We start from the raw sequence: 18,183 nt of genomic DNA on the forward strand, positions 1-18,183 counted from the left end.
ATGTTAAAAGCACTACGTAACTGATTTAAATATCAGATTTAAAATTCAAACATCCATTCTTTGAAATCAGCACATGGTCACAGCAAGAGACTAGTTTGTATTTCCTCTTTTGGGAAATGATTATCACCTTTTGACCTCGAAACTACAGGGCGCATTGAAGAACAGACCCACACCCTCTCTTGCTGTTCCAGGCCCTGATGGTGCATCAGTGTTTGGAGTGAGAGAATGGAGATTATCCCTCGCGCTGGAGTGGGTGGGGGTGGACTGTGGGCGGCAGCGCATGCAGCGGGCGTGGGGGTAGGATAGGGTGGCGTAAAGGGAGGGAGGAGGGGAAATGGGGAGAGATGGATGCGTGTATTAAGAAACGATTAGTGGAGATTAAAGCCCTGCCCTGCAGCCTGCAGGACTCCAGGCTACAAGAACACAGCCCCCCTATGGAGAGGAGGCCTGGGCCCTGTCAGAGACATGTCCATGAGCTTCCCCTACACACACACACACACACACGTGCCATCTCCCCCCTCCACAGGGAGTCAATATTATCATGGTCCACTGAAGAATGTTTTTAGATTGAAGGACCATGGAAGAGTAAGTGTCTACATCTTCACACAGTAATGGTCAAATTTTAAAAATGGCCATGATCAACAAGGGCAGTAATTCACAAGGGGTAGTATTAGACTTAATTGATCTTAATTGTTGTTTTGATTTGTGGGAAGTAGTGTTGATTCCAGTCAGGATATATTTTGAAAAGTAACAAAGAATTGTCATTTCCCAGCCATCCAGTCCAGTGTAATAGCAGCATTTATATTGAGTGAGTCTCTTAAGTGGGGGATAACCCTTGGAGATAATCAGTTGTGTTTATGTGAGCCTACGCAGGTGTCTATCCACCTACACTAGGCAGGTCCTTCCGTGCAGCGGGAGAGGAATATCACAGGACCTTGGTCCTTTCCCAGAAAGCACACGCTAATAAGGTTCTTAATCTGGCACTGCCCGGGATTGACGCACGCGTTTGGCCTCCTGCAGCCTCCCCCCCCCCCCCCCCCCCACCAGCCAGCTGCCATGACAACCCATTCACCCCAAAACCTATATCCTCCTCACCCCAGTATGGCTGTGCAATCACCAACTTTTCTCTCACGACCCAATTGAAGGTCACTCTAAGAACCAAGGATAACACCGCCGGCCAGGGAGCCTATTCTGCTGAAATATTCCAGCTATTGCACTCCGGCGCTTCCAAACCGACTGTAAGTAATAATCTAGAGGCAGAGTGGGATGTGTGGTGACGCCTGTCGGATTAGACCAGGATGTGCCCCCCCCCCCCCCCCCCCCCACACACACAGCAGAAGGGCACCGGTCGTAAATCCAGGCTTTAATTGAGGGGGAGGGATCAGAGCTTATGATGCAACCAGGCCCCCGCTTGTCCATCACGAGAGCCTGGCGAAGGGGAATGGGTGTGACCATGTGAAGTGGTGGTGGTAGTGGTGGGGGATTATGGTGCAGGTCATTGAGTTTTCATGACACAACTGCGAGAGGCCAATAACCAGTGACCTGGCAAAAAGAGCAAGCCAAGAGGTGGGACACCCAAGTGGAGGCGATGCAACATGTACATTTGGGACCATGCTAAGCCAAAAGATAGATGTCTTTTTCTATTTAAATTTTTTTTTATTTACTGACATGAGTTATGACATAAGACCTTTTTTTTGTGAACAGTCAATATTTTATTTGGAGCTCACAGACCACATGCCTTGAATACCTCATTATCAATCGTTCAGCCCCCTCCAAACATACAATTTATCTTTTTGAAATTCCAATTACATTTTCTTTAAATAGTGTTCCATTAAAATGGATACTGTTGTTTCCTCTTCTTTTTAATGAAAATGTATAAAATGGTGCACATGGGAAACACCCCTAAGGGAGATACACACATACACACGCACACACACAAAGCATTTTTTTCATAGTAGATATGCATTTAAAATACCCAGGAAAGCCACCAGATGAGTATGTGACGGACAAACAGAGGCAGTGTACTTTTCAGATTTCAAAATGGCTTCCTTGGCAGTTCAGACATACATACAAACACACCTCAGACACCGGGCCACCCATTTTTAGCTGAAGTCACTATCAATCTTTGTTCAATATACAAATATGAACAACCAAAATGCGAGTATTAAACGTACCCTTGTGCATTGAGCTGGAAACAAAGTGACCACAACCATGATGGAAAACAGTCACATTTAATGCAGTCTGTGATGAAGGCAATACACACTGAGGGTGTGGGACAAGAGTGAATGAAAGATGGGACACATCCTGGGGGGACCTGCCGGTGCCTGCAACCTACAGATCAAAAATGCTTCATTCCGAGAGCTTGGGAAAAAAGAAAAGAAAAGAAAAAGCAATGGACACTTAAGGACAAAATGGAGTTCTGTGGTCGTGAGAGAGTGTGGGGGTATGCCACAGGCTCGACCCCGTCCCACCCTCGGTTTTTGGTTTGCTTCCTTCTGCTTTGCTGAACACAAGTTTAAAAAATAAATACTAAATACTCTAGATCCTTAACATCAGAAAGCTAAAAAAAAGAAAATGAAAATCCATAATGAAAAACAAATAAAAACAAAACCCAAAAAAGAAACACATCCTCTTTTTACACAGTAAACAATGCATTGATAATGATCCATTCCTGGAACTTGTGAATCCCCTGCAGGTGTAAAAAGTCAAAAATATATAGTAATATTTTTTTGTCTTTAAACAACACATATATTACAGTGCGTCAAAATAGGCATACCACAACCCCAACGACCCAAACCCCCAAAGGGCTTTACTGGTGGTCGATGCTGCCCATTCCAAACACCTGCAGGGGGGTGGTATGTCACTGTTCCAAGGTCACGACCTCCACGGCCTGTCCGTCGAGTGTCACAGTGTTCTCGATGCGTGTGGCCACCGGCGCCATGGCCACCTGCATGGGCCGGTTTCCCTGGGCGAGGCTGGTGACCACGGTCTGGTACATGCTGACAGGGATCTGAACCAGGCCTGCAGGGGTGGAGAGGAGGAGAGGAGGAGGGGTGGAGAGGAGGAGGGGTGGAGAGGAGGAGAGGAAAATGCACGTCAACAAGTGTAACACCATCTTTTGAAGAACTCTGATCAGTCAGTTTTTAAAAATAAAATAATTTGAGTATGTAACACACGTCAGTACATAAGTCAGATTCCTGGGCCACTGGTAGCTATAAATGTACCTATTTCACTGATGAGAACAGTGATGTATGGTAATGACGGTAGATGCACAACTCTCCCCAGAAAGCTTAAGTAATGCATTAGTAATTTTATTAGTCGAAGAGGCCCAAGACCAACACTTATATAGTATTATAGAGTTGAGTGGAAATTACGTGCTCTCACGGTTACTGCAGTCGTAGCCACTGCGGCAATCGTGCAACCAATGCAGAGCGTGATTCCAACAGAGGCAGGTGCAGTGGGGGTTCTGTCTGTCTGATAATGAGAGGGCCGCCATGTTAGAGTGGGTCTGCGAGTGACTGGGCGCTCGGTAGGTGGAGCAGAGACAGAGAAGGGAGAGGAGAGGGGCAGCTCCCCCTGCTGCAGTGAAGGAACAATGGGCCGATTGAGCCTCAGCGCTCCCCTGCCCCGCCGGTCCTCCAGCCGGCCCAGGCTGTGTGCTGGTCCCAGATTACTGCGGGCGGCAGTCATGTGACACGGACTGTGGGGCGGATGAGAGGGTAGGGTGGGGTGGCCAGAGAGGATTGTGTTGGTGCACAGGCACATGCGCAATCACAAGCCCTGCCTTGCAATCTCACACACACACAAACACACAAAACGATTGTGGGCAGAAGGGGAGGTCAGAGCCAAAGCTCCCATACGTAAAGCGATACACTCACACACACACACACCAGACTGCAAATTACCTTACCAGCACAAACACAGATGCACACCCTCCATCCACATCTCCGAACACTTACGGTGCACACCATTAGACATCATCAACGCCTCTCCCCAGGCTTCACATAAACGTCCACTGTGACGTACTCTCTGTCTAACATTCCGATCACTTTAAACTGTAGCGGGCTCAGTACCAAAAACAGTGACTCCTTTTGCAACAGTAAACATCCATTGGCAAGTGATTACATCTAGAGCCACTAAACAACTGTCCACTAAACAACAGGCTCTCTATACTATTTTTCTATTTAATTTCCCCAAGATGTGAGATGCCAGATTTAACAGGCAAACAAGTGCATGTTTAGTAGTCAACATGCTTGGTTACCCATTCTTATTTGAAATCTCCTGTGAGGGTTCAGGCAGCTATGGGGTTCTGGTAGCCGTGAGCTGAAGAGGGCACGGCCACGGTTTGTTTAATTGCGCCTCTGGAATGATTGTAGGGCTTTTCTGTGAGGCCTGTGTTTACACAGAGAAGTGGCCCTCTTGTCACTTCATCACTGTGACATTGAGGACCAGTGAAAAAAGGAACACAGAGAGAGAGAGAGAGCGAAAGAGATGAATGGATGGAGAGGGGGAAGTGGGGGAGGGAGGGGGAAACGAAGGCGCAGCGAAATCAAGAGCTGTGCCGACCGGCACACTTCAAAGGCATCCCAGTGCTGCCATTAGGCTGATTGGACGAGGTCAATAAGCTCCTTCAGCGGCGGCGCACCAGGCTGTTGACTGGGCCACTTGTCCCCTCTGCCGGGAGCCACAGCCACAATACGACTAAACTGGGGAGGGGGATATGATTTAAGTCCAGACTTGATTTGTTTATCTGTTTGTCTTTCCTTGTAGCTTTGCAGGTTGTGTTCATCTATTTTTATGACATGACAAAACCTCAAGGGGAGAGAGGCAGGTTTGTTCACTTGGTGAATAGCAGAATAAACACTTAGATGCAGTCAAGATGCATTGTGTCGACTGGAAAGTGCTTTTCGGCTTCAAGCCTAAATTTGAGAGTAATCAACATGAAGAGCTGGCAATACAAATTGTACTCCAATTTAACCTAGCCAGAGCTGAACGAAACGAAAACCAGAAACAGTTGTAATATTTAACATCTGAAAAGAAAATGTCTTTTAGAATCAGTCTACCAACATCTATCCCTGAATCCCTTGCATGAGCGGACAGCCAAGCAGGACAGTTACATAAACCAGCATTCTCTAATCACACCACCACCCTGTTCATTCACAAATGAAAACGCCACAGCTGGTCTGTCCGATGCAGAGAAACTAGAAAAGCCCATTCTGTACTAGGAGCAGATACTAGAGCAATAAAGACACAGAGGCTCGACTCGTATCTGCACCCTGAACAAGTCAGAGGCTCTCTGATTGGAGCTTAGAGGTCAGAGGTCAGGGTTGGTCACCCCATTATCAAGCAGGGGTGAGGCCTAGGGTGGTCCTGATGTCCTTTTCTTGAAATGTAGTTTTTAATGTCCATTACAGCAACAGCTTTGGTACTTTTAAAAAGTGTTATTGGTCCTATGCACAGATGTATTTGTGAAAGCATGCCATAAGTAAGTGTGTGTGTCCGTATGTGGGTGTCTGCATGTGCGTGCGTGTGTGTGTGTGTGCCCGTATGTGTGTATGTGCGTGTGTGCCCGTATGTGGGCGTCTGCAGGGCAGACACGGCTTCCTGGTGGGGCTCTGGCTGGGAGTGCTGACAGCTGGCCCCTGTGATTAGGCTCCGCACCGATAATGGAGAGAATCAAAGCTCTTTAGACAGGTTCCTCAGGGACCTGCCAAGTGCCTGGGGCTGTGTGGGGGATTGGGATTGGGAACAGGGCAAGGGGGGTGGGGGGTAGAGGGTGATGGGACACCAGGACCGGCCAGGGCGGGAGGCTGAGCCAGAGTGAAGGGGCTGGGCTAAGCTCTTAGTTTACAACTCTCATTACGACTTGTCAGTGCAATTGGGTGACCTGTCAATCACCCTGTCACTATGTAGGGCAGGCAGCTATGTTTTGGCATTTTTTACCTGAGCAAAAATGTGGCACTGTAAAGAACACATTAGAATGGGCCTGTAGAGTCTTGTGTTCTGTCACTTTGTGTTAACCTTTCTGCGTTCGAGTCGGACGTGCAGTATTTTATAGTATCATTTCTCTCATTTAACAAGGCGTATGTAGCAAACAGAATCCCGCTGCTTCGGCACAGTGTGGATTACTATGTTCTGAGAGGGTAGACTGGGCAACACAGGTCAGTCACTGACACACACACACACACACACACACACACACACACACACACACACACACACACACACACACACACACACACACACACACACACACACACACACACACACACACACACACACACACACACACACACACACCATCTGTCCCAGTCCAACAGAACCCAGTGGATTACTGTAAACTTGCTCCAAGTTTGAATCCCCTTCTCTAGTGTCACATCCCATATACTTCTCTCTCATTCTCTCTCTTATTCTCACACACACAAAGGTGTTGAAAGAGAACTTCAAAGCTGAGTGATATCTTTGCAGTTGAGCATCATTTGCATACATGCTTCTCCACACCCTTAATTTGAATGATTTAAATGTAAAAAGGCGGAGCTGCCTTTGGTCAACCAAATCACCAAATTCTACTCTTTCAAATCGGACAATGACAGAACTGATTGACAGGCAAATTGGATACAGAGAAAGGTAAAGTCGCCAGACAGTTTGGTACTTTGCCATCTTTCCCTGGAGTCCATCACACCTGGAGAGAAGACTGGAGTATGTGAGACACTGCAGTGTTGGGAGACACCCAGGGAAGGTGGGGATTACCTGCCTGATGACGAGTCATCACTGGGAGTGGGGGACGACAGGTGTGAAAATTAACTGAAGGGGAACTGGAAGGAAGGAGAAGCTGAGAGCGTGTCTGTGTGTGTGTGTGTGTGTGTGTGTGTGTGTGTGTCTATGCCCTGACGGGCTGAACTCATAGGGGGTGTCACAGAGATCATGATCAGAGCGTGTGTGTGTGTGTGTGTGTGGGTGGACGTCGATTGTTGGTATACACACTGTAGTTGTTCGTACCACTGCCATCCTGCACCCCGGTCAGCGCTCCTACGGCGGCAGCCGTCTCTCCCGCCAGCACAATCTGACCGCCCTGCAGAGTGGCCTCTGCCAGGGTGGCCACTGCGTGTGCTGCCGCCTCACTGCAACACACACACACACACATAATTAAAATACAGAACCAGGTTGATCACACAAAGCACTTCATACACACACACACACACACACACCCACATCTACACAGAAACATCCATTCACAGCTTTCCAACTCTAATGGAGACACACTGCCCCTCGTAAACTGGGGAGGACCTCTAGTGAGGCCAGATGCGAAGAGTCGCCTCTCCCCCCCCCCCCCCCCCCCCAACCCCTCACTATGATAAAAAGTTTCCTGCTGTTCATAGGGACTTCTCCCCTATGGCAAGCAACACCAACAGCTGTCCACCACACTTCCACCCCCCTTAAGGCCCATCCTCATGACTCCCATGGGCATGAATGACAACAGAGGCAGTCATTAGAGACATAACTTGGGGGTATATGCATATGGCTGTGTGCGTGTGTGTGTGTGTGTGTGTGACCTACCTTATCCTCCGATCTAGAGATGCCCCCCCCACCCCACCACAGCTTCAACGGGAAAGAGCTGGAGGATAACTCTAAGGCCAAACACAGAAAGCGTGCAGCGTTTTAAAGAGAGATAGAGAGGCCCCGTCAACCCTGGTGGACGGTGCTTCTCTGAGCCTTCATTAAGTGTGCCTGTGCTCTTCTCTGGGAAGAAGCCGTGTTTCCTGGCCCTAATTGGACTGGGAGGTGGAGGTTAGGGGTGGAGGTGGAGGAGCCGGAGGAGCCGGATCGCTGTGTTCCAGGTGGGGAGGGGCCGTGCTGGTAAACAGCGGAAGGAAGGACTGGGGGGGTGGGTGACAGGTGAGGCCAGGTAACAAGCCCCCCAGGGACTCTGAGCCACAGCAGCTCACATGCAGCTGGGGAGAGGTGGAGTGTGTGTGTGTGTGCCTGTATGTGTAACAGCTGTTTTTCCCTTCTGTTTTTCAGATGATGCCAGCTGTTTTGCTCCCTTATAGCCATATATCCCTCCACTTTCCCTCTTTCACTCTCCTCTCTATTTCACCCTCCATCCCTTTGCCCCCACATCTTCTTATCCTCTATTTCTGACTCACTCTCTCCCTTTCTTTATGCACACAGCTCCCTCGACTCCTTTCTCCTCTGCCTGCCTGCCCCCCCCCCCCCCTTCGCTTGCGTACCTGTTGAGCGCCATGGTAACGGTCCCCCCCTGCTGCATCTCGTGAGAGGCAGCGACGGCTGCCTCAGCTAGCGACGCCACGGCTTGCGTGGCCTCGGACGCCTGTGTGGTCTGAATAGTCATCTCGCCGCCCTGCAACGTCGTCCAGCTCTGATCCGCCCGCCACAAAAAAACACAAACGGGGGGGTGTTAGAAGGGATACAGGGGGTATAAAAACATGGGGGGTACAGTCTCAGAATTTTTGTATGCCGGAGCTTTAAAGGCATCGTCAATAATATTTAAGAAACATTCAAATATATGAAAGCATGTGCCAGAGTAGAAGACACAGCAGGGAAAAGCGCGAGTCATCACCATCACCTCGCCATCCGTCACCGTCGAGTAGTTGACCTGCGCCACGGTTACCGTGCCTGGCAACTCCGAGGCGTCGGCGAGGGTCGCCACGGTTTGTCCTGTGCCAACCTGAACATAAAGTCACATTACAGGGCTGCTTCTACAGTAAAGTAATTTACATCGATACACTTTCATGAGTATAACAGACATTTCAAACAGAAATCGAACAGAAGGTGTTGAGTGTATGTACTGTATGTATTGTATTGCATTGCATTGTGTGGGTTTCCCCAGCAATTTCCCCCCTCCCTTCATAAACTACAAATACCATGGAAATAAAAAATGAATGAGAAAAAATAAATAAACTACAAATACCATACTATACTGTTTTAGTCGTTACTCGTACTGAATAAGAACAGACATCTCCTGACCAATATGAACCGAATGAACTCTAGCCTCTCAGGACCCACTCACCTGGATAAGTGACACGGTGCCGTCGGGGTTGCTGATAGTCTGCACCACTGTCTGTGAGGGCACCAGGTGTGCGATGCTGTGGGTGGCCTGTGTGGCCATCGGCTGATGGGTCACGACCTGATGGTCGTCGAAGGCATAGAGCAGGTCCTCACGCCCGTGCTGCTTGTAGCAGTTCTTCACGATGGTGCGTAGAGCTTGTGTCCATGACACCTGCCATTTCCCAATGAGAACACAATGAATTATGAATACAAATAAATAAATGAAGTGAACCGCTTAAGTGCTGCTCAACAGTGGCCAGTCTGTCTATGTGAATACGTTCTAAAATAGTGTCCGCCTAATTTTACCGTCTTTATAGAAGAGTCAAGAAACAATTTTTTTCTCTCGCAAAAACTCAAACACATTGTAACACACTCAGTTCAGCTGAGCAGTCATATTATGAAAGGCTGGAGTACCGCTGCTCCCAGGCGGCCATTTTGCTTCCTGCCCACTCACTCTCTGCTTCTGCTCCTCGGTGCGGACGTCGCTGCGCACGTTAGCCCAGGGGATGTCCTCTGGCCACCAGATGGGCTTGCAGCTCTCCTTGCCCCAGCCGGGCTTCCCACGGCCTGTGGAGTACTTCAGCATCTCTGGGATGAAGGCCCGGAGCTGAGCCTGCAGAGGCATGAAGAGAGAGAGAGAGAGAGAGAGAGAGAGAGAATAAGGATGGACAAGAAAAAGAAGAGGTAAATAACAAAGGAAGAGAAATAAAAACAAAGATGGAGAACAAAGTGATGATACAACAACATAGAAGACAGCAGTAGCAGGTCCACTCATGCCTGGCACCTAGTGCCCTTGAAGAGGGGTGGCACGTGCCAGCTATCGCCACTACCCGCACCCAACCACTTCATTTGTCAGAGCGTCGGGGTGGAGGAACAGGGCTGGAAATAGCCGTCCTGGGCAGGAGGAGACGGATCATTTCAGCAGCTATTCTGAGCCCAATCTATAGCTGTGGCTCCAGCTTCTCTTCCCTTTTTTTCACTTGTTCGCACGTGAAACGGTGAAGAGATGCAAAACGGCTGAGCAAGGTCTTTCCCCCTCTGTGCTACTGGGAGAAACGGAGTGTCAGGCCGCTAGGGTTAACACATTCAACAGACACACTTAGCTGCGAACGCCATGACTGAATCTATTCATTGTAACCAGACATGAAGACTATTGATGAACACGTAATGTGACTGCTTGAGTGAAAAAAGTAAAACAAATTAAAAAAAAAGGGGTAAAAAGTGTAGAGGTGGGAGCCAACAGAATGAGAGGGCCACATTCACTGTTAACAGTGAGGGTGTGGACGGAAAAACCAGCCTTAGGTCCAAGCATTACAGAGACTTTCAGCAGAGGAAGCAGACCGTAGATTGACTGTCCACACTTGGTTGCTGCTCTGGGATCAGTCTCGGCCACAAACTCTGTCTCACTGAGCTGGATCACCTGCAGGATGTCTCCTCCACAACCCCTTCATGTGCCCTGTTCCGGTTGGCGCTGAAGGGGATGAGCTGTAATCAGGCAGAACATCTCTCTCTCTCTCTCTCACTTTTCCCCCCTTGCCCTCAGGTTTACACACTCAGCAAGCCAGGGGTGGGGGTGGTAGTGTGGCAGTGGGGAGGGGAGGGGACTGGGCGTGTGTCCTCAGTGTCCCTGCTAATACGTGGACATACCGGGGATTATATTGCACAATGAGGAGCTGCAGCGTCTGCCCGCCTTGACATCAGCGGCTAAATTTGGCTCGGGGGAAATAAATCGCTACAACAACCCCAACACCCGCACCTTCGGAGCACAAAGAGCCCGCGCTAAAGAACAGTGACTTCATGCAGACATCAGCAGATGTATGTGGTAACTACGGTAACTACTACTCATTAGATAATAAACCACAGAGCCACAAACTTGGAGAGTAGCTTCAGTGTGTAAGGCTCAGGATATAGTCTGGCTCGTTAGACCGTCAGGATCTCTAGGCCCTAGAATGAGGAAGAGGTCATTTGTGAGTCACAGCAGGCTTAGCGGCCTGGTTCTTTGCATCCTCCCGATCGTATTTGAAGTAACTGTACTATACAGGTCTACTGCTGCACTGAGGCACATGCAGAGCGTGCTAAAGCCGAAACCACAAAAGGATGTGTTATCCACTTGGTGATCTTCGTTCCTCTGAGTGTGCAAGAAGGCAGGGAGTGGGTGACTGTGTTTTCATGTGTAAGCCTGAGGAAGGATGTGAGCATCTTACAGTGTGTGTGTGTGTGTAAGGTACAAAGTGGGAGAGCTTTTGTGTTTCCATGTGTAAGACTGTGAGCATATTAGTGTGTGTGTGTGTGTGTGTGTGTGTGTGTGTGTGTGTCTGGTCTCTGGGCAGATGGTCTAATTACAGTGGGGCAGAGTTAAGAGGCATGCTGCTGCTAAGGTAAATTTCAGCTACTCAGCTCCTTACCCCCACCACCACCCCCTTTCCTGCTAATCCACTGGGGAGCCAATCAAGTGCCAGGAAGAGAGTCTGAGTGTGTGTGTGTGTGTGTGCTGGGGGTTGAAGAGCAGGAGTACACTCAGTAATTACAGGTCCACACACGCCTGGGCCTCACCTGGCCGAGTGCATTGGGGCCTGTATCACACAGCAACCAGCCAGCCAGCCCTCGGAGGTAAGCTTCCCCAAGGGATCTCTCCCAACCCCACCTCTATGCCTTAACCAATCCCCACATTCACCACCTGTATGGATCCAAAGTATACAACCCAACAAGTGCTTACACTTCACTGCTGTGAAATAAATAAGTATCGCTGACGTATGGGCATTGCGGCCTGCATTCTGATTGGCTGGCTGCCCGTCTGGCGGCTGCTCATTGGCCGGGCGTGGGCACGTTGGCACCGGTGCCCTGAGAGCGTTTGGTGGCTGCGGGGGAGGGAGCGCGTCAGCGGCCCGGAGCTGCGTAAACAAGTAGGTGCCCCCTGGGCGTGACGCCACCCAGCGGCCCAAGAGTGCCACCCCGACACGAGCGCCAGGGCTGTTCGTGGCACAAACATGCTTTACCCGCTGCTCTGACCATGGAGACATGACGCAAGGGTGAGGTCTTTGGATACCTCCATCCGGCTTCCTGATCACAAGTTTTGTTTATTCCTCTTGAGATAAATCACACATGCTGTTATATACAGCAATATATTTATAGCATATTGAACAGAGTTTCTGAAGGCTTACAATAAACCCAGTGACCGTGTTCAGTCCTATATCTACCAGCGAAGTGCTGTCTCCATCTGCTGGTTGCTTTTGAGTTAAAGCACTCACTGCACAATGTCAAATGTTGGCTCTCTGGCACCACCTACTGGTCAGATGTCTCACCTGCGTCATCTTGTCCACAGACACAGGTATGCCATCAATAGTTAGAGGGGGCAGCTCAGAGCTCAGGTCCCCTCCAGGAGGTGCGTGTTCAGCCAGCGCATTCTCCAGGTCCTCCAGGATCATACTCTTATATTTCCTCACCTGAGGGACAAACACACAAGCAGCAGCGGCTAAGCGGAGGGAGCGACAGGAATGAAAGTACTACATTCTCATTATGGGAAGTGAAGATTTTAAAATAAATAAAAAAAAACATTATGGAACAGTAAAAGGTGACAAAGCATAAACATGCAATAATCTCCTGATATTTAAGAAACGGAGCTAGGCACTAAAGTGAAATGGGCTATGGGTTCATTGAGTAAAAACAAATACGGATGGATATCCACCCTTATTGCAATACAAGCCCATATAGATTCATGTCCTATATGATAAGAAAAACCCGGCAAATACGTACAACATTCTCCAGTGGGGCGGCACCGAACACTTTAAAGACGGCGTTGGGCTTGGAGGGCGAGATGCAGAGCACAATGGCCTGCTGGCCCACACGCGTGGTGTACTCGTCCAGAGTGGCCCGCAGTTTCCTGAAAAAGAACACAAACACTCAGAGCTCCTCGCCCATCATGGTACAACAACACACTTCAGTGCTATAGGGGATGAATGCCTGTGCTAAAAATGAAACTGCAGAGGTTACCTGCGACAGTAAACAGAGACAGAAACTGTAAACAATGGTGAGAGGGTTGATGAGGTCACCAGTCTCCGTCACTGTGTTTACGACGTGAGGTGACAGGGCAAAGTGCTCACCTAAGCAATCTTGTCTGTTGTCTTTTTCGGATAGAAGGATTAGATTCAAAGATGTGAGGCCTTTTGCGTTTCTTTCCTGTTGCCACGGCGGCAGCTGCTGCCATTCCAACTGGCCCTGTTTGCACAGAGAGAGAAGGACTGTTATGGAGGAGACATTCAAGAGACGGTCATTCTGACCCAAAAGACCTCCAGTATGACTAAAGCATCTCACACTTATTAGGTACTCGTACTACTAAGCCAGACATATCACATTCATTAAATCAGTCCTCATCTGCTTTTCTACCTTCCTATCTAAAATATAGGAGTTTGTGACCTAACTATGACAATAACCAGCATGCAAGTGTCACTGTGAATTAAGACTGAAAGCAATGAAACACAGATGCTGTTGTGTTAGTGTGGCATTTCAACATATCTGGCAACTTCAGTTGATTTTGGGGCAGTGTGCTGACCAATCAGACAAGAGTGGGGACTGCCAGATGGAGCCATGCTAAGTGTATGTTTGTATGCTTGTGTGTGTGAGGGGCAGACGTGTGTGTGTGTGAGGGGCAGACGTGTGTGTGTGTGTGTGTGTGTGTGAGGGGTAGACCCCAGCCCTCTCTAACCTGCGGCAGCCAGGTGGGCGGTGACCTCATCAGTGCCCGTGGAGTTGAGGATGTCCGAGTCGTCGTAGACGTCGTCGTCGGGCGACGAGGGCGAGTCGTCGTCGGCGCTCATCATGCTGTGGTCCGTGTAGGTGGCCACGTGCACCTGCTGCACCTGCTGCGAGACGGCGTGGGCCTCGATGGTGGTCATGTGCTCCGCCTGGTGCACCGAGTGCTCATCCATGGCCAGGGGACGAAGGGAGGACTCTCACTACAGACTGAAACGCACACACACACACACTTAAAATGTATATATGCACAGCCTATATGACCAAATAGATACATTGATGGTGCCCACATATGTTTAGTTTTGGACACAAATGGTCCTCCTCCTCCTCCCTTAAGGACCTTTGCGATCCTGTATCCTCTCTCATCAAACATGTGACCATCCGCAAACAGGCCATTAGTATCTTAACCCATTCATCCCACCCTTATCAGTTCTAGAAAACCGAGCCTACAAAGAGTAACGATTCACTATCGACACTAGGGTAGCGGGTCTAAATTGTGGGAATAGTGCAGAACAAAATGTTAAGTGAACTGGAACATTTATCAAAATCTGTATGCATAATGTTGAGGAAATATACATTCCTACAGTTTTGTCTCTCACCCCACACACGCATAGAGACAATTACTAGCATACAGATGAAGGTTACCATTCAATTAATGTAAAGAAATGGGCAACCACACCACAGCATTTATTTATTTATATTTAGCTTTTTGATAAAAGCGTCTGCTAAATGACTAAACGTAAGCATTTACTGGGCTGGGTACTTTAGCCAGGGAGTGCCAGAACTGATAGAATGAGTGCCAATACTTAGTTTGAATAAAAGGGTGAGGTAAATTACTCTCTATGTAGGCCTTTCTCTTTGGATTTGCATCCAGGCACAGAGAACAGGCCTTCTGGACATGTTCTTCATGGTCTTCTGGACACATGGCAGATCTGACTGTGACTGTCTAGCATTACATAAAAGCAGCAATGGCTGGTGCAATGGCATTACCTAAGTCATCGTGCCATTTTACATGACATGAAAGCATTTGCAGTATACCCTCTCAAACCAGTATTCAGTGGTGGAAAGTAGCTACGTACATTTACCCAAATAATGTACTCAAATGCAATTTTGAAGTACTTGGACCGGAGTATTTTCATTTTATGCCATATACTTCTGCTTCACTACATTTAAGGGAAATATTGTACAGCTTATTGACAGCTTTAGTCACTAGTTACAATTAAGACGGAGATCGTCCACAATGGATAATATAACAAGCTTTTCAAATAACACATTGTTAAAGATTAAACCAGTGGTTTCCAACCTTTTTGGTCTCTAACATCTTACAACAATTAGTGACTAGTCAGGGTCACATCTCATATCTCTGAGTTGTTAACATCTCCACCAAAGATTGATTTTACCCTCCGACCTGCTGTTCACATGGTTTCATTTTTAATAAATAAACACAATGATCCAATATCTCACCAAAACTCAAAGATTAGAGAAACAGTCCAAAACTGAAAACAGATTTGTTTATCACAACTTTGTTTTCTCTTATTCCCTCTCCCATTAATCATCTCAGGACCCCTCAGATTTATCTTGTGTCCTTGTGTATAAAATTATATATAAATGCTGCTTCAGTATTAATAATTGTAATGATGTCCTATATATCAGAGGGACCAAACCAGTACTTTTACTATATATATGTTGGTCAATTGATGGTTTGTTATGTCTATATAAGGATATGTATATATTTTTTCTCGGTGCAATTTCGTCCTTTGCATTAAAAGTCAGCTAGGTTAACGTCATTACCCGCACAAACACCCTCCTACCGCCAGGGGGCCTCCAAACATTATGACATTATACTGTAACAGGATCCTGGCCCCCAGAATTAACTGTTCACATTGCCAAATGCAATTGAAAGGGAAAGCATATCTGAAAACTGTAGAATTCAAAGACTGTAAAACAGCAATGGCAAACATCGCAGTGAGTCACTATGCATGTAGCCCGTATCTTTATTACCTTAGCACAATATTGGGTAGGCGGAAATAAGGATTTCGCTTATTTCTAGGGCTTCACATAGTATATATACTCGGTTTTAGAAGGAACATGAAACATATGTGGGGGGCCTCAGTAATGTTTGATATGAAAGAGCCGGGGACATATTGCATATTTCAAACAAGTTTTAATGCACTGCATTAAAGAAGAGGTGACTCGTGCAGTTAAAAGAGAAAGCATTCTGAACATGTTACGCATAAAAAAAAATTCTAGCTGATTTTGGTTGTAACAATTCTGGTGTACGGAGTCAGCCCTTTATGTGCTAACGTTACATTACATTTGCTACATGAGCTCCTTGGTAAATTGTTCCACTTGAAGACAGGCATTGATAAATAACTGATGGCAACTGCTTGAGAGTAACAGCTAGTGGTTAGTTCGTCATTAATTGAGAACTCTAATGATTAATATCGTTAAACCTCGGAGCACTTGGGCTGGTGCCCTAACGTTACATGAACTGTGAAACCATCTGTTCCCAAGACTCCGACAGTGATGTACGAGGTGAAATGGCGGTAGCTGGATGGCCAAGATAGCTCAACCAGATATCCATCCTCCGCAGGAGACTAGCCAGCTTGCAATAACGTTACGGTTAGATGCTAATGGAAGCTAGCAGAAGACCTATTTCATTAGCTAGATAGCCTAAATGTTTCACTAGTATCGCAACGTTTTCGTGATCTCCCAACACAAACAAGTACAATTACAATGAGAACTGCTATATAATGAGAATTGCTATAGGGTTATGTCAATGAAATATTTAGCCTGCTGCCTGATAGCCACATACAAAATGAATGTGCTAACACTAGCCTTTCCGTATATGTCCAGGCTACAATTGCATGTCGGCTCCTACTAGCTAGTTAGCTAGCTATCGGTCTCTGCTAGCCTTCCACCAGTCTGCGACTCTGTACCGAGGATTCTCGCTATTTATGCTATTTACATTCTAAAACCCCAATGCATCACTGGTACGAACATTACGTTCATGCTTGTGTATAGAAGAAAACCATTATATCTACATGAAAATGCTAAATCGAGTGTGGACGGCCTAAAATTAACGCTGCCTGTACAAAACCCGCCATTCTGAACCATCGCTAGCTATTACAACACAAAATTAGCGAGGCCTAAGTGGCCTACATAACAGTAGCTACTGCAATATCTGAGTCATCTGAGCTTATTCTTAGCGTTAACGAAGTTAATCCCGTGAATAAGGATCTATGTAAACGTGAAACCCTTTCTTATTTTGCATCAACACAGTCTGCATCTGTCTTTCACCCCAACGCTGCCGGGTTTGGTGGTGCGGCTGCGCCATGGCTGAAATAGCTGGAGATTGCGCGGTAGGGCACTAACCTCAGAGCGGCTGCGCTACTTCGGGCCTGCGCTGTACAGTCGAGCTGGGAATCCGAGCTGTAATGGAGGACAAAGAACAGCCAGCCGAAAACACTTCGGAAGCTCTAGCTTGGCGGTCCCACAGATCTACACAGCGTCGAGTAAACCACGCCCACACATTCGATTTTGAAGAGCCCGGAAAATGACCGATTGAAGTGTGCCCTCAGGACCATCTTGTAGGATGCTGACTAGATGAAATTGGAAGTGAAGTTAGATTGAACATCAGCATATTTGTTAACGAAAGATGGTAACTTGGCACTGATCTGTATTGGTTATACTCAAAAAAGGGTTGCACACACCCTACAGATTGTAGCCTAGATTGACAGAGTAGGCTATAATAGGTTTGATTTACAGGCCTGGACAAGTTCTCTCGCCTAAGACACCGCCAGTTGGCCATCATTGGTTATATAAGACAGAAAGTGTCTGAAATACTAAGACTATAATATAGTCCTACTGTAATACCTGTTCTACTTAGCCTGTCAGTGCAAAATATATTGGAATAACCTATGTGATATTCTAGAAAAGAATATGACAGTGGTCTACTTTTCAGTTATTATTAAAACTTAGGCAATATGCAGTCAGGTTTAGTTTCGCTTTCATAGCCTGTATTTTGGTGTTGATTATAATAGTAGGCTACTGAAAATACAGTGGCTTTAAATTTCTCCCATATCTGCAATTGTTGTTCTTTTTGAATAATAATCACAATTCTTACGTGTTGACAAAATGAGGATTCCCCATTCATTCACTTTTAAAACATTCATTTTAGACAAATTCCAAATATTTAAGCACATTAATACAATGTGTGTTTTTGTTTAAAGTGCAGTTAAAAGTTCATGGCATTCGAATACAAATGTCTCTTTAAATATGCAGCTCTCATGTCAGGGAAATCTGTCACTGTGGGATCCTGGGAGGCATTCCACTCTCGAATTAATTAAACATAATTTTTTTTAT

General features: G+C 47.1%; 1 protein-coding gene across 3 annotated transcripts; it reads right to left on the reverse strand.

Annotated features, from left to right (window-relative positions):
• Positions 1 to 1,688: 1,688 nt before the first annotated feature.
• Positions 1,689 to 17,349, reverse strand: nrf1 (nuclear respiratory factor 1). Of its 3 annotated transcripts, none has more exons than XM_031582699.2 (11): positions 17,194 to 17,349; positions 13,772 to 14,028; positions 13,170 to 13,284; positions 12,823 to 12,949; positions 12,372 to 12,512; positions 9,524 to 9,682; positions 9,032 to 9,241; positions 8,588 to 8,689; positions 8,232 to 8,380; positions 6,985 to 7,121; positions 1,689 to 3,021 (listed from the first exon to the last, which is right to left on the reverse strand). In XM_031582699.2, the coding sequence occupies exons 2-11, from the start codon at positions 13,992 to 13,994 to the stop codon at positions 2,861 to 2,863; spliced, it is 1,524 nt and encodes a 507-aa protein (XP_031438559.1). In that variant the 5' UTR covers positions 13,995 to 14,028; positions 17,194 to 17,349; the 3' UTR covers positions 1,689 to 2,860. The 3 variants fall into 3 exon arrangements, with proteins under 3 accessions (XP_031438559.1, XP_012679984.1, XP_012679983.1); XM_012824530.3 differs by having other exon boundaries at positions 7,000 to 7,121; positions 8,582 to 8,689; positions 17,194 to 17,348; XM_012824529.3 differs by having other exon boundaries at positions 8,582 to 8,689; positions 17,194 to 17,346.
• Positions 17,350 to 18,183: the final 834 nt, after the last annotated feature.

This window comes from Clupea harengus, chromosome 16, assembly GCF_900700415.2.
Source record: "Clupea harengus chromosome 16, Ch_v2.0.2, whole genome shotgun sequence".
Lineage (NCBI taxonomy): Eukaryota > Metazoa > Chordata > Actinopteri > Clupeiformes > Clupeidae > Clupea > Clupea harengus.

What these genes read in the sequence shown, in the direction of transcription:
- nrf1 (XM_012824529.3), bottom strand. Translation starts at nt 13,994, where the DNA reads ATGGATGAGCACTCGGTGCACCAGGCGGAGCACATGACCACCATCGAG. An exon ending in CGCCCACCTGGCTGCCGCAG is followed by an intron (nt 13,285 to 13,771) that starts GTTAGAGAGGGC and finishes CTGTGCAAACAG; the next exon opens with GGCCAGTTGGAATGGCAGCA. An exon ending in CAGTGGTACGAACAACTACA is followed by an intron (nt 3,022 to 6,984) that starts GTGTGTATACCA and finishes CCACCCCTGCAG; the next exon opens with GCCTGGTTCAGATCCCTGTC.